Source organism: Salvelinus alpinus, chromosome 17 (assembly GCF_045679555.1).
Source record: "Salvelinus alpinus chromosome 17, SLU_Salpinus.1, whole genome shotgun sequence".
NCBI classification, from domain to species: domain Eukaryota; kingdom Metazoa; phylum Chordata; class Actinopteri; order Salmoniformes; family Salmonidae; genus Salvelinus; species Salvelinus alpinus.
This window is the reverse complement of record NC_092102.1, coordinates 14,455,251-14,471,192: the sequence shown is the minus strand read 5'-3', so window position 1 is coordinate 14,471,192 and position 15,942 is coordinate 14,455,251. Positions and strand designations below refer to the sequence as shown.

Sequence of the window (15,942 nt, the reverse complement as noted above, 5' to 3'; positions counted from 1 at the left end):
GGTTGATTTTCAGAATTGTTTGTTTCAATACCTGTGTTTTTGCATGTACTTTGATTGGTTGATTAATCTTATTCTACAGAAACTTAAATAACATACATTTTTCGAAAGTACTGTAAACCTCAATTAATAGCCTGAGTGTTTATTTGCTTAAAGGCCCAATTGAGTTAAAAACGAGTTTTTCCTGTGTTTTATATTTCCACACAATGAGGTTGGAATAATGCTGTGAAATTGTGAAAATGATAACAATGCCTGTTTAGTGTAAGAGCTGTTTGAAAAGACCGCCTGAATTTCCTTCCTGTTTGGTGGGATGGAGTGTTGGCCTTCCATGGTGACATCACCATGCGGAATATTTGTTAATAAGATAGAGAGATCCAAACTCTCTGCTAATAATAGCTCATTTTCAGTATTCCCGTCCTCACTCAGACCACTCCAAGACAGTCCTAGCTAAATACTTGCTTGATAAATAATTTGTAAGTCGCTCTGGATAAGAGCGTCTGCTAAATGACTTAAATGTAAATGTAAATAAATTGCCCTTTTCTTAACTATTTTTGTTTCTTTTTGACCATTTTAATTGAAAACTATCACAGTAAGGTACTTAATTGTTACCCAGAAATGATTTGATAATGAGATAAAATGGCTGCATTGGACCTTTTAATCACACAAAACAGGTGCTTATCAGAGACAGACTTCTATTTGAGCCAGGCGTCTATTTCCTTAATGCACACAGCGTTTGCTCATTTGCATAGTTCATTGTTTAATTCCAGCAATCACTTACAGCATTTTAATCAATTGCTTAATTTTCAGCACTAATGTGTTATCATTTACACACTGTGCCATGTTTCTTTTTTGTCTTAGTATGCCTCTATAAATTTTTTTAAAATTTCCTTGACAGAATAAGCATTACAGTCTTCGACTGTGCATTTTCGGCAGTTCTTCCTTTCGCCACTAGAGGGCAATCGGCTGATTTCTAGGGGTCTGTACTCCCGAAGTTGTTGAATGGTTTTGTGCTTGCCAGTTGGCTAGCAGTTCTCAGCTGTTAGTAGCCAATAGCTAGCAGTTTCTTACTTGCCCCCCAAAATGTATGATTTCTGTAATTTTCTACTCATTACTGAAGTATTTAATGTAACAAATCAAACATTAAACCTCATGGTAACTTCGTAAATAATTCATTTAGACATGGTATTTATTTGAAACAGGCGTTTATTTGTTGAAATTTGTGCCATTGCCCGGTTATTAAAAAGGGACAGGCGGCTATTTGAGACTCTATGTTTAATTTAAGTTTTACGGTAATCCAATCTGTTAGTAGTTCGATTTATTGCACACGTTACTGAGATGGCTGTTCCAGTTTATTTGATTTGGGTTGTTTGAATATCAATCTTCCCTATCCCTACCCCGTCAGTTATTGTGAATGCAGGTTGCGGTCGATTAAAAGTTCAAATTGTTGAATATCCTCACTCTGACTGGATTCCAATAGTCTCTACACATGGCATGCCAGCATAATGTGACTTGCAGTCTTGATGTGGCCTGTAAACCAGGAGTTTCAGACCACTGTGTTAGGGTATAACTAGGCCCTCAAAGAAATACCCTATAATATATGTAATGTATTTTCATAAAGAGTTTAATTTTAAAGATAATATATTCATTTAGAAACTAACTTCAAGGCTACATCAATGAAAAGCATTAAAGTCATGGGTGGTAACTACAATTTACTTGAAAGGCAAGGCACTCTGGGAAGTATGCAAATAAAGTAGAATAAATTCAAAGTTGAGTGAACATTCAATTCAACTTGAGAATGTATGTTGGTTCAGCTACACTCTTAGAAAAAAAGGTGCTATCCAGAACTAAAAAGGGTTCTTTGGCTGTATCCATAGGAGAACACTTTGAATAATCCCTTTTGGTTCCAGGTAGAACCCTTTTGGGTTCCATGTAGAACCCTTTCCACAGAGAGTTCTAGATGTAACCCAAGAATTCTACCTGAAACCAAAAATGGTTCTACCTGGAACCAAAAAGGGTTCTCCTATTGGGACAGCCGCAGAACCCTTTTTTCCAAGAGTGTATATGCCCACATTTTTTGCAAACTCACAATCTTATTACAGCTGGTTGCCTTACAGTTGTCTATTGAATCAACGTCTTCTTCTTTTTATACAGTGCAGGGTTGCTTTTCCAAAATGTGTAGGTTTCCCAGAAGTCCTGGTTCGTAATTCAGAATTCCCTGCTTATTCCGTTCTCATTCTGGGAATCTTACAACCGGCAAATGTGAACATTTTGGGAAAGTTGCAACCCTACTGAATACACCTGTGCTGTGTTCCAGTTGAGCTGTCTGGGGGTGGAGGCTCCGGTGGAGGGGGAGGCGGGCCGATTGGTGCTGACCTCACGGGGGGCTGACGGGACTGTGGTGAGATACGTGCTACAGGCCGCCTCCCCAGAGGTCTGCAGGGCCTGGGTCAACGATGTGGGACAGATCCTGGAGACCCAGAGGAACTTCCTCAACGGTAGGATGGGAGAAATACTGATAGAAAAACACAACAGCTTTAATTTCAGGATTCATATCTAACCCCATGCTGCCAACTTCCTCAATGGTAGGACAGGAGACACAGACAGACAAGATCTACACAGTAAACACCCACTTACTTTTACTCATGTCTGGCCTTTCCCACTGTTCCCGGGCGCTGAAGACGTGGATGTGGATTAAGGCAGCCCCCCGCACCTCTCTGACTCAGAGGGGTTGGGTTAAATGCGGAAGACACATTTCGGTTGAATGCATTCAGTTGCACAACAGCCTCCCTTTCACTTTCCTTTCCCTTTCAACTTCCTCAACTTTACAATTGGAGACATACTGATGGCAAAACACAACATCCAGGAATCTTTACTAGTCACACGTCTTACATTTGGCCTGATGCAATGTGAGCACTGAGCAGTAATGTTATCCAAAAGCAGCTCAGTACCAAGTCGACTTACACAAACAATAAAACTACAAAGACCAATGCTAATATTTTGACAAACATTGTGTCCCAAAATGACATGTTGCCTGGTCTAAATCCTCTCTCTGTCTTGTACCATGAATTCACCCAGCCCTCCAGTCTCCCATCGAGTACCAGCGCAGAGAGGGTACCAACAAGTCTAACAGCCTGGGCCGGAGCATGAGAGCCCCCCTGTCTTCGGCCAGCAGTCCCCTGCGCCCCCACTCCTCAGCCTCCATCGACCGCCAGCGCCTGCCCTGGCTCCGGTCCTACAACACCTCCCTCCCCACCCTCTACCTGCCCAGCCAGTTGGGTCAGGGAACGGGCCTCCAGGGCCCCTCTGAGACACACACACCCCGGGAGGTAAGGTCATACTGTATATACACATTGACAACACACACACACACACACACACACACACACACACACACACACACACACACACACACACACACACACACACACATACTGCCGGAGGTAAAGGGCCCAGTCACACACACATACACCTCAGTGACCTACAGCAGTCAGGGGCCAAACACTGGGCTTCTGTTTGACCACAAACAACGAGACACTGCCATCCTCGTTTAGCTCGCCGGACTGGAATGTGCTCCAGCCAAGCCTGACCGAGTGTACACATCCACCCCTTAGGCTACGTTAGATCACATCTCCTCTACTGACTACATGTCTGGATCAGGAATCCTTCAATTAAATCCTAATCTGAAATAATCTGAGATCTCATGAGAAAAAAATGTCATGCCACAATAAAGGAAAAACAATCATCTGTTGGCTATCAGCTCTCAGTATCTAATGTTTAGTTGTGTTGTGTGTGTGTGTGTGTGTTTGCAGTCTCCTCTGGTCAGTAGTAACTCCCAGACAACAGTCTCGCCATCTCACGTCCAGCTGGCTTTCACTGACCAGTCTGGTCTGTCTCACTACTCTCAGACCCAGACCTCCCTGCAGTGCCAAGCGGGGTCCAATGGGCTGCATAGCACACAGGTATACACACGTACATGCACAAACACACAGACACACAGATACACACACGTGCACATGCACGCAAGCATGCGCACGCACACAGCACACAGAAATAAACACACGCAAGGACACAAAACGTTTCTTATAAACCTATTCTCCATTATGGGAAATCATGCATGCTGTAATTACATGATTTACCTATCAATACATCTCAATCTACTCTTTAGGTTTATTGTAGGCATGATTTATCACCGACATCAACAATATGAATAGGAAAACAAACCAGGAGAAACTGCTGGGGGACTAAATAATAAGTAACGGTTGATTGTATGGCGGAATAATGATCATTCTTATATGGTCATTTATGTTCATTAAAATATGAAAGGCTTTAGTAAATGGCAAACATTTGTACAGTACAGGGGGAATGGAAAGAAGGAATTTGCGTCAAAATGATAGTCAGGCTACTACTTCCCCTGTTGGCCAGAAACAGAAGAGAGAATTATTTTTCAGAATGAAAAAAGAATTTGGAATATTGTAGAGGAGTTTTTTCTGAAACAAGATGAAGAACCAGAAATCGTATCTTGTTGTAGGCCGTTGTTGAGTGTCTTAACCTTAGACCAACCATTAACTACACAACCCTCTGTTATTACTATGCACTTGTATCAAGTATAGACCATCTCTGCTTGCACTTAGCGAGTGGAGCCGACATACCTATTTGTTCTGACTATAGGCAGTTGGTCTATGTATTTACTCAGGCTGGATGGGGCCTATGGGTACATAAACAGGAAACAGCCTGACCCAGACACGGAAGTCAGAGATGCCGATCAATGGCCTAATTGTTCTTTCTCTCCCTCTCCCTCTCATGGTGGAATTTGCACATTGTGTTGTTGTGACTGATTTATATTGTAAACAGAAAAACAAACCACATTATGGCTGTCGCTGACATACACTGAACAAGAATATAAACGCAACATGTAAAGTGTTGGTCCCATGTTTCATGAGCTGAAATAAAAGATCCCAGAAATGTTCCATACGCACAAAAAGCTTATTTCTCTAAAATTGTGTGCACAAATATGTTTACATCCCTGTTAGTGAGCATTTCTCCTTTGCCAAGATAATCCATCCACCTGACAGGTGTGGCATATCAAGAAGTGGATTAAACAGCATGATCATGATGCAGGTGCACCTTATTGCTGGGGACAATAAAAGGCCACTCTAAAATGTGCAGTTTTGTCACACAACACAATGCCACAGATGTCTCAAGTTGAGGGAGCGTGCAATTGGCATGCTGACTGCAGGAATGTCCACCAGAGCTGTTGCCAGATCATTTCATGTTAATTTCTCTACCATAAGCCACCTCCAACGTTGTTTTAGAGAATTTGTTAGTATGTCCAACCGGCCTCACAACCGCAGACCATGTGGAACCACGCCAGCCCAGGACCTCCACATCCAGCTTCTTCACCTGCGGGATCGTCTGAGACCAGCCACCCAGACAGCGAATAAAACTGTGGGTTTGCACAAAATAATTTCCCCACAAACTGCCAGAAACCTTCTCAGGGAAGCTCATCTGCGTTCTCGTCATCCTCACCAGGGTCTTGACCTGACTGCAGTTTGGCGTCGTAACCAACTTCAGTGTGCAAATACTCACCTTCAATGGCCACTGACACACTGGAGAAGTTTGCTCTTCACGGATGAATCGCGGCTTCAACTGTACCGGCAGATGTCAGACAGCGTGTATGGCGTCATGTGGGCGAGCGGTTTGCTGATGTTAACATTGTAAACAGTGCCCCGTGGTGGCGGTGGGGTTATGGTATGCGCCGGCATAAGCTACGGACAACGGACACAACTGTATTTTATCGATTGCAATTTGAATGAGATCCTGAGGCTCCGCCGTCCTCACCAACAATGCAAGGCCCCGTCGCAAGGATCTTTTTGTTCAGCGTAGTAGCTCATTTGCAAAACATCTTTATTCGTTAACGTTTCGACCTACTATATTCCCCTAAAAAATATATCTTCTGACATCTAAGATTTCTCCCCAGAGCTTTACACAATGGCTAAAGTGAGGCATATGCATCTCTTTGGGAAAAACAGCTATTTAGGCTACATTTCATAAAATCTATTAATGAAGTTGTAAACATATTTGAATCTGTGTCTCCTCCTCTCCCCCAGCAGAGCGCAGGAGAGGGCTGCAGTACCAGGGGCCTGCCTGGTGAGGCTGTACCTCCTCCTGTATCTGTCTCTGGTCCATTGGCCGGCAAGCGCTCCAGCAACCTGTCCCAGCTCAATGAAGATGACCTATGAACCCTGACCCCTAGGAGGAAGGAGGTTCACGGACCGCCACAGCTACAGAGAGAAGAAGGAGGGCCTCATCTCTGCTTACCATATGTTGATGCTATTGTAACTTAAGGGTCCTTTTGAAGGTGGATGGGGTGCTTCTGTAAGGAGCAAGGACTGGATGGAGACTGCTCTTCTGGACTGTTGCTACTGCTTTTTCAGACTGTTACCGGGCGGTTCACCGACATTCTGAGAAATATAAACCATGATTCTAACGGAATATACAGTATGCGCCTTTCATCTGATTTTTTTGAGCGATGTGATTTGAGGTTGAAGACGTGCCTCTGCGTGGGCACCACTAATGGGTAGCACCCAGCTAGATGTTGCAATGGCTGAGGTTACGAAGGACACTTAATGGACATCAGGTATTATGGTGACTTTGCTTGTTTTATTATGACGACTTTGCTTGTTTAATTTTTCATTTTGGAGAATTTCTATACAGTATATATTGTGCTGTTTACCAGAGGGCTGTGGGGTTTGTTCAAAGGAAGAAGAAAAAAGTCCATTCCTGATTGGGGAGGTCACTGGAGAAGTGTCTGTGTGAGTGCGCACGCTGCAGGCATGTGTGTGTGCGTATGTGCGCAACATGCGTCTGTGTGTGCATGTGTGAGTGAAATGCGTCCGTGTGTGTGTGTGTGTGTAAATATGTGCGTAAATTGTGTGTGTTTGTGTGTTTGTGTGTGTGTGTGCATGTGTGTGTGTGTGTGTGTACAGGATCGGCGGCTTCTCTTCTTGTAAACAAACATGGATCTTTCGACTTTCTTTCTACTTTTCTCTCACACTGCTGGATTCTTCCGACAACTATTTCTATTCTCAGGCTGTTTAAAACATGAAGTCATTCCTCCACTGAGCGTATACATCTGTATATATGTAGAACATTGGATTCATCTCTCGTGGAACAGAATTGTCCTGCTCTTACCGCAGTGTTTCCAATGGATGAGAACGAGAGAACTCTCGATTGTTCTCTTATTCTGTTTGACCCGAAGTTGGCTCTTGTTTGATCTGGAGATTCCAGACTAAAAAGGGGTGAGGGAGCCCCCTGGAGGCACTGCGGGCATGACGTCACTCTAATGTCACTTCAGACTTAATGGTATTTCCTTGATTCCTTGTGTTCTCTGCTACCATCCTTTCTCTGTCTCTTTCTCTAAAAGTCAGAGGGAAGTGAGGACATGATTATGTTGGGAGAGAAGAGACGGGGAGAGAACGGGTGGAGAGGACACAAGGAATCGAGGAGAGACTATTGAGATGTGGCCAGAGTGGTGGCCATGCCATAGCCAGTCTGACGGGAATGCTAGGGGACAGAGACCGACTGATATTTCAAACATATGTTTTCTTGATGACAGGAGACATGAAGGGGTGGTATTGAAATGTGGTGAGGTGTCACACAGTCTGTCAATGAAGTCCAATGACGACATGCCACAGCCTTCTGCTGTGTTCAATGATCTCTGCTGGCTTTTGCTACTCCAGCACATTAGTACACGCCATGCACCTGGCTCAGGCTTACATCTCTGGTTCTTAGATAAAGGACAGCAGTTTAGAGTTAACTACTTGGGTTGTTGTATCAGTTGACACTGTGGATATCAAGTGCTGCGTCTGCATGCTCCGTGCTCATCAAAGTGAGACTTGCCAAAGCCAGGTGCTTTTAGAACTTCATGTACTTCAATTCATTCTGCTACTCTAATATATTGCCAACTGTTGTTTTTTTTTACACATCAAATCAAATACATGTAGTGGTGATTTGTTTACTTCAATGCCCGACCTTTCATCTTCTGAATAGAAAAAACGACTGTAAAACGAGAAGAGACAGAAGAGATGATAGATAGAAGAGATGATTTCAGCTCTTGGTGAATTCTTCTCTTTTACCAGTAGAGGTCAGTGTAAAGCTTTCAAATACAGATAGCGGTCATTGGAGGTTAGACAGCTGCATCAAAGATCAATGTCTTCAAGTTACAATGCCCCCTCTAGCTAAATCTGTTTAAAATATCTCAATTACAGTGACTGTTTAAATTCAGAACATAAAAGTTTGGTCCAAAACTCCGTCTCAACTCCTCAGTGCACGTGGACTAAGGGGTGCTGTTTGTAAAGTTGAAGTCATAGTGGCGATTATTGCTCTGGCATTTTGTGCATGTTACTTAAATATGAAGGAATACCACTACAGAAATTAAGATACACTAAAGAAAAGAGCAGGACAAGGGCTATAATGATGCCATGTTTGACTGAATAGAATCGGTTGTATTATATCAAATAAAAAGCCTTTTGAATTAGGAATTGTCTATTTCATGTCATTTCTGAAGGTATATCCCTCTAACATTGAGATGATCTGAATATATATCGAAAAATATCATGAGTATTAATACATGGAAATAATAACCAAATCAGATTTATATTATTTAATTTATTTTACCCTTATTTTACCAGGTAAGTTGACTGAAAACATGTTCTCATTTACAGCAATGACCTGGGGAATATTTACAGGGGAGAGGAGGGGGGATGAATGAGAAAATTGGAATCTGGGGATGATTAGGTGGCCATGATGGTATAGTTGAAGTCAGAAGTTTACATACACCTTAGCCAAATACATTTAAACTCAGTTTTTCACAATTCCTGACATTTAATCCTAGTAAAAATGACCTGTCTTAGGTCAGTTAGGATCACCACTTTATTTTAAGAATGTGAAATGTCAGAATAATAGTAGAGAGAACGATTTATTTCAGCTTTTATTTCTTTCATCACATTCCCAGTGGGCCAGAAGTTTACATACACTCAATTAGTATTTGGTAGCATTGCCTTTAAATTGTTTAACTTGGGTCAAACGTTTCGGGTAGCCTTCCACAAGCTTCCCACAATAAGTTGGGTGAATTTTGGCCCATTCCTCCTGACAGAGCTGGTGTAACGGAATCAGGTTTGTAGGCCTCCTTGCTCGCACACGCTTTTTCAGTTCTGCCCACAAATGTTCTATAGGATTGAGGTCAGGGCTTTGTGATGGCCACTCCAATACCTTGACTTTGTTGTCCTTAAGTTATTTTGCCACAACTTTGGAAGTATGCTTGGGGTCATTGTCCATTTGGAAGACCCACTTGCAACCAAGCTTTAACTTCCTGACTGATGTCTTGAGATGTTGCTTCAATATATTCACATAATTTTCCCTCCTCATGATGCCATCTATTTTGTGAAGTGCACCAGTCCCTCCTGCAGCAAAGCACCCCCACAACATGATGCTGCCACCCCCATGCTTCACGGTTGGTGTTCTTCGGCATGCAAGCATCCCCCTTTTTCCTCCAAACATAATGATGGTCATTATGGCCAAACAGTTCTATTTTTGTTTCATCAGACCAGAGGACATTTCTCCAAAAAGTACGATCTTTGTCCCCATATGCAGTTGCAAACCGTAGTCTGGCTTTTTTATGGAGGTTTTGGAGCAGTGGCTTCTTCCTTGCTGAGCGGCCTTTCAGGTTATGTCGATATAGGACTCGTTTTACTGTGGATATAGATACTTTTGTACCTGTTTCCTCCAGCATCTTCACAATGTCCTTTGCTGTTGTTCTGGGATAGATTTGGACTTTTCGCACCAAAGTACGTTGATCTCTATGAGACAGAACGCATCTCCTTCCTGAGCGGTATGACGGCTGCGTGGTCCCATGGCGTTTATACTTGCGCGCTATTGTTTGTACAGATGAACGTGGTACCTTCAGGCATTTGGAAATTGCTCCCGAGGATGAACCAGACTTGGGGAGGTCTACAATTTATTTTCTGAGGTCTTGGCTGATTTCTTTTGATTTTCCCATGATGTCAAGCAAAGAGGCACTGAGTTTGAAGGTAGGCCTTGAAATACATCCACAGGTACACCTCCAATTGACTCAAATTATGTTAATTCGCCTATCAGAAACCTCTAAAGCCATGACATCATTTTCTGGAATTTTCCAAGCTGTTTAAAGGCACAGTCAACTTAGTGTATGTAAACTTCTGACCCACTGGAATTGTGATACAGTGAATTATAAGTGAAATAATCAGTCTGTAAACAATTGTTGGAAAAATTACTTGTGTCATGCACAAAGTAGATGTCCTAACCGACTTGCCAAAACTATAGTTTGTTAACAAGAAATTTGTGGACTGGTTGAAAACGAGTTATAATGACTCTAACCTAAGTGTATGTAAATTTCAGACTTCAACTGTATGAGAACCAGATTGAAAATGAACCCTAAAAGGAAAAAGGACCTAACCCTGCTCATACATACAGAAATAGCAAGGAGGAAGCTCCCACCTTTTTAATTGTAGTGCCACATATCCCAGCCTAAACTAAAGAAATACCCTTCAAACAGCCCCTGAAGACAAATGCTGCTTTTCGACTGTAACACCAGTGTTACAGTAGTGTATACACCCTTATGGTATACTAGGGAAATTGTGTTTCCATATCTAGGGCTGACAGTGAGGACTTGTGAAAAGCATAATCAACAACCTTTTGCATGATCAAAACAGTTGCTTTGTGAGAAGGTGTTAAAGTTCACTGTTAGCCATTGTAATGTAAATGACAGATGAAAAGTACCCGTTGGCCTGGCTTTGGCCCCAATTAAAAACAGGTCCTCCGGAGCCATGGTCAAATGAGACATGGGTGCTGGCCCAAGTAGAGCGTTTTGGGTAAAACTATGTGTGGAAATGCACAAAAGAGATAACCCCTGGATAAGCAGGGACACCAGAAATCTGTTCATCAGAATAAACACTCGTCCTGGTCCTGAGCTGTAAAGTAGAGCAGGTCTTGATTGTAAGATGCCTGGGATATATGGGTGCAAGAGGGGAGAGAGGGGGTGAGGCTGGTGGCGAGAGGGGGGCTATAAAGAGTATTAACTTTCAGGGGGCTAAATCAAAGGGAGTTCCTATCACCAAGAGGGATTGTTAGTTGGTTAGTTCCCCTCAGAATAAAAGGTCACCCTAGGCAGTAAAGCAGGGCTGAACGTAACACAACTGTGATATATAGGAACTGGGGGTGGGGGGGTGGGGGGGGGGGGGGGGGGGGGGGGGGGGGGGGGGCAGAGAGAGGGAACCTGGAAGAGAGAGGAGTGAGAGAGGTATTAACTTTCAAAATCAAAGGGCTTTCCTGTCACCACTGGGGGGAGGGGTCTGAGCAACAGGGGTCGTATTCACGGGAGAGTCCCTTCGAGTGGAGGGCCAGTGCATCTGTTGTCTCAATCTCCTCCATTCAGAGAAAGAAAACAGCCATTAATAAAGCCACATGGCTGTGAACTTGATTGCAGAAGGCCTACTCCAAACTGCCCCCGTCTCCCACAAACAGCCTGCGTCCCCAGTCAATGGTGGTCTCTCCCTGTTTACTTTGAGGTGTGAAATCTTTGAACATCCCCTCCACTCCCCATTTTTAAGAGGTGTTTCCTTCACACTTCAATGATACAATGACCCACCATTTGTATTCTGAATGAATACAATCAAATTACAATTGAATGAAACATTAGATATTTTGGTTGACTAGAATGCCATGCATTGTATTAGGTGGAAGAAGGCATAAAAAAACATTTGAGTCTCACACTATCACTCTGAGAAAATATGAGAAAATAACATATAACATTGAATGTGGATTTGCTTTAGCAAGGAATTTCCGTTTATTAAAATGTACATGCAGTCGTAACTTCAATTAAGTTGTCTGTGAAATTGATACATTATTTACAAAGTCTTCCAACAAATGTTGGTTTGTACACATAGGAATGGCAATTCACATTCTGATTAAATAACAAGAATCAATTTCAACAACAGATGAAACTGAGATAGGGGTTTATATATCCATTAATAAAACATTATAACACTGATCCCACAATCATTTGGCCAAACAGCAAATTTCTTAAATCAACCGATATGTGGTATACATATTTCAGATACATTTTCTACCTCATGTAATTCACATTCCATTATCAAAAACGTTTCTGAATTCCAGATTCTCAAAGATGAAACATGCAGAAAGTGGATTATTTGCATGTTACATACATTTGCTGAATTATTTATATTTCAATATTACAAATTAAATCGAAATAAAAATAAGACCTTGGAATTCTTATTTATTATGACTATCTACTCAAGCTGCTATACCAAGTCACTTTACTACTTAAAAACTCATTTTGAAAAAAATCAATCATACTGTATATTCTATTATGTACAGACTTCTCATACTAGTTTATATTTTATTTTTTAACTTTTAATTAATACTTGTTATTTTTGGACTTTTGTATTTGGCATTTGATTCTTGATTGATATTATTGTACTGCATTGTTGAGTTAGCAAGCAAGCATTTCACTGTACCGTGTGCACGTGACCAATAAACTTTGATTTGATTTGACCTTGGACATTGATAGCTGATTAATGTGGGAACCAGGTTATAATGTCACCATCAAGGGTTAACAGTGGCTACCATCTTGCTATGGGAGATCATTTTTGTGCGACACCTAGAAATGCCCAGTGAACACTCTGTATCCATATCATAATCCTAAACCTCGCCACTCGCTTTGCTTCCCCTTGTTGTGAAATACCTCTCAAAAGCGTTTTGTTGACGGGCTGAAAATGGTCCCGACTACAGAGGTTAATAGTCTATAGGGTGTCCTTGTCCTCTACTCTCTCTCAGAGGGTCTGTGGCAGTTACAGTACAATCACATATTGCAGTCTCTTGGCTCTATATAGAGTTATTGAATCCCCCCTCTAGTCCGTTCTACTCTCTCTTGATATTGGCCAACAGAGAGTCCGACGTGTTCCCACCGGACCGGCTCTTCCTACTCTGGTGAGTCTTGACGTGTTTGGAGAGGTGGTCGCTCCTCATGAACCTCTTCCCACACTGCTGGCATCCGAACCTCTTCTCCCCGGTGTGTGTTCTGAGGTGGCGCTGTAGCTCGTCGGAGCGGGTGAAGCTCTTCCCGCAGAACAGCCAGTTGCAGATGAACGGCCTCTCCCCGGCATGCCAGCGCAGGTGAGCCTTCAGGTGAGACGTCTTCTTGTACACCTTGCCGCACTCTGGGATATGACAGATGTGCAGTCGTTTCTTGCCAAACTCGAGTCCCCCGCCGTTGGCCTGGCAGTTGGGGCACTTGCAGCGACGGCAGCGGCGTGTGGAGGATAACAGGCCCTTGGAGGTGCCCTGTAGGAGGGCTGCGATTTGGGGCTGGTGGCCCAGGACCAGCTGCCGGCCCAGGGAGAAGGGGTGGTGGTGGTTGGTGGGGCTTCCGTGGCCAGTGGTCTGGGGGAGGCTCCACCAGCCCTGCTGGCCCTCCTCCCCTACATGGTGTTGTCCACCGGATAGATGGTGCCTGGCGGAGGATACAGAGTTCTGAAAGAAGCCGGGAAAGTTTTGTCCCACAGAGACGCCATTATGCTGGGGGTAGTACTGCGGCCCATTGGGACCTTGGCTCTGGGATGAGAGGACCTTGACAGGGGAGAGTTCGAAAGAGTAGGCGGAGGGAGGCTCGGCCGGCGGAGTCAGGGGCAGCTCGTGGTGGTGGTGGTGATGGTGGTGATGATGGTAGAGCGCGTGGGGGTGAGGACCCAGGCCAGAAGGCAGACTCTGTCCAGGGCCAACAGGGAACTGGACCTTGGGCACGGCGAATGTCATCTGATGTGCGGCTGCAGTGAGGCTGGAGGCGCTGAGACTAGAACTAGGGGCCACCGCCACCTCGTTGCTCCAGAGCTGGAACATCCCGGAGGCTGAGCTCACCCCTACCGCCCCCTCATAGGGGAACTGGGAGCTCTCAGAGCCCACCGTGCCACCCACCTGCCAGGCCTGGCTACAGGTGGTGGCCAGGAAGGACAGGGCGTTGGGGGCTCCCTCTGGGGACGAGCTGGGGGTCCGGTCCTGGTGGAAGATGGATAAAGAACATAATTCACTAACTCACACTAATGACCCAGGCTAATCAATCTATCACATTTTTTCATAAAGTACTTTTTACATCACAAGTTGTCACAGAATGCTTTTACAATAAGTCTGGTGAAACTTCAGGAATCTTAGTAATTCAAGTGAATATTGTGTATTAAAAAAATGTATAATGTGCAAATAACAGTAATTTCTCATGAGGTACTTTTATTTGTTCTTGAATATAAGTTTTACATATACAAATGTCAACTACAATATTCACAAATATTTATTGATTACAACTATATCATGATAGAGTATCTGTGCAACTTAAAACTTCCTAACATTCTTTCATTCTGTAAGGTTTTAAAATAATAAACGTTTACTTAGCTATAAACGGGACAGCGAATATAGCCTACTGAACATCACATTTTATAACTCTACAGACGTATTAACTTTGAACAAATTATTGCCAGACGCAATACACTGTATAGAAGTTGATTCGTACCAAAACGATTACAAACCTGTAAAAAGGTGTGTAGAAAGTTGTCATTCCGTTGTATCGTCAGCGCAGCCATCTGTCCACGCGCTCTGTGTCTCCGCACCTGCAACACGAGCTGCGCGGAAAGGCAGCGATGAACGAGTTTACCAGGAAAGTTGCGCGGTGTCGATGGAGAGAAGCGCAGCAAGCACTCGGGTCTTGGATGACCCCGAAACTAAAAACAGTCCTATCCAGAAACAAAGTAATCCTGTGTCATGCAAGGCAAGTGTCCGGTCCTCAGTCCGCTTGGTTACAACGCTTAAAATGGTCTGACTGAATGAAAGACACAACTAATTCCAGTTCATGTGGGTCCTCTTTTCAGTCACAAGCAGTCGCATACAGCCACAGAGCAGAGCGCTTCTTTGAAGTGCAAGTGAAGAAGAGACTATCGCAAGAAATCCTGTGGATTATTTCAAAGGCAGTTGCATGAGCTGTATCTTGTCTTTATAAAGAGGAAAGGTCCTCTCAACGGGGTCTCCATGAGAACCAGTATGGAGAGGAGATGTGAGAAGGGGGGTAAGGGAGGGGGGTTGATTGGGGAGGAGGGGGTTACGGAGAAGGGTTGCTCATAATTTGCACTCAATTTCAACCAAATGCTGACCTTGCAAAACAACTCCTCCCTCAATAGTTCTGAAAAACTATGAGGCGTGAAAAAGGTATTCAGTAATATCCTACAATTTGAGGGAGGGATGTGCTCTCGATTTTCTCTGCATATAAACTGCATATCAACGCGGATTTTGTTAAATAAATGGGCAACTTTATTACACGTGTAGGCCATTACTGTTATTAATAATACGCCTGATCGTAATAATAAGCATCACCATTTGGCATTTCTGCACATAGCATTATCAATATAGTTTAGAAGACAGAAAAATCTAAACCAAGATCACTCCATTTCTTATTGCCTACACAATTTGCATGAATGGAATAATAATAATTATTGTGCATTCTAAATATAATATTCTTAAATTACTGAACTGTATCAGCAATGTCTACAACGCTTGCAACATCGCTTGAAATTAAGTGGGGTCTTTACTTGTTATTTGATCTTCATGATAGTCAAATACATCGGTGATATATCATACCAGGGTGGAGATGGGCAATACATGATCAAATCAAATATGTATATATGTATATATATCACAGAAACAAATACAACGCTTTTAAATATCGTCCGTTCAGTTCTCTCTCCCTTTTCTCATGGTTACATCTTCCCAGGCTTCACTTGGGATCAGACTGTAAAGAATGTCACATCACCCTCATGACCATAACATTAAATGTTTTCCCTCACAAAGCTA

General features: G+C 43.2%; 2 protein-coding genes and 1 long non-coding RNA gene across 7 annotated transcripts in view; 1 reads left to right on the top strand and 2 right to left on the bottom strand.

Annotated features, from left to right (window-relative positions):
- LOC139542213 (rho guanine nucleotide exchange factor 25-like) overlaps window positions 1-8,537 on the top strand; it is a 131,013-nt gene extending 122,476 nt beyond the window's left edge. For 4 of the 5 annotated variants that reach the window (XM_071347371.1, XM_071347373.1, XM_071347370.1 and 1 more), the window contains 4 exons: window positions 2,312-2,492; window positions 3,073-3,323; window positions 3,807-3,956; window positions 6,105-8,537. In XM_071347371.1, the coding sequence (XP_071203472.1) occupies window positions 2,312-2,492; window positions 3,073-3,323; window positions 3,807-3,956; window positions 6,105-6,236 (714 nt within the window). In that variant the 3' untranslated portion in view covers window positions 6,237-8,537. The remainder of the gene's footprint in view (window positions 1-2,311; window positions 2,493-3,072; window positions 3,324-3,806; window positions 3,957-6,104) is intronic. The other variant, XM_071347372.1, reaches the window with a different exon arrangement.
- On the bottom strand, window positions 730-2,763 carry LOC139542215 (uncharacterized). Its single transcript, XR_011668479.1, has 2 exons — window positions 2,632-2,763; window positions 730-2,509 (listed from the first exon to the last, which is right to left on the bottom strand). It is a non-coding gene; the product is annotated as an uncharacterized lncRNA (long non-coding RNA).
- Window positions 8,538-11,854: 3,317 nt separating the features above from the next.
- On the bottom strand, window positions 11,855-15,138 carry sp5l (Sp5 transcription factor-like). Its single transcript, XM_071347369.1, has 2 exons — window positions 14,628-15,138; window positions 11,855-14,106 (listed from the first exon to the last, which is right to left on the bottom strand). The coding sequence occupies exons 1-2, from the start codon at window positions 14,679-14,681 to the stop codon at window positions 12,973-12,975; spliced, it is 1,188 nt and encodes a 395-aa protein (XP_071203470.1). The 5' UTR covers window positions 14,682-15,138; the 3' UTR covers window positions 11,855-12,972.
- Between the last annotated feature and the right edge of the window lie 804 nt (window positions 15,139-15,942).

What these genes read in the sequence shown, in the direction of transcription:
- sp5l (XM_071347369.1), bottom strand. Translation starts at nt 14,681, where the DNA reads ATGGCTGCGCTGACGATACAACGGAATGACAACTTTCTACACACCTTT. An exon ending in TTCTACACACCTTTTTACAG is followed by an intron (nt 14,107 to 14,627) that starts GTTTGTAATCGT and finishes ATCTTCCACCAG; the next exon opens with GACCGGACCCCCAGCTCGTC.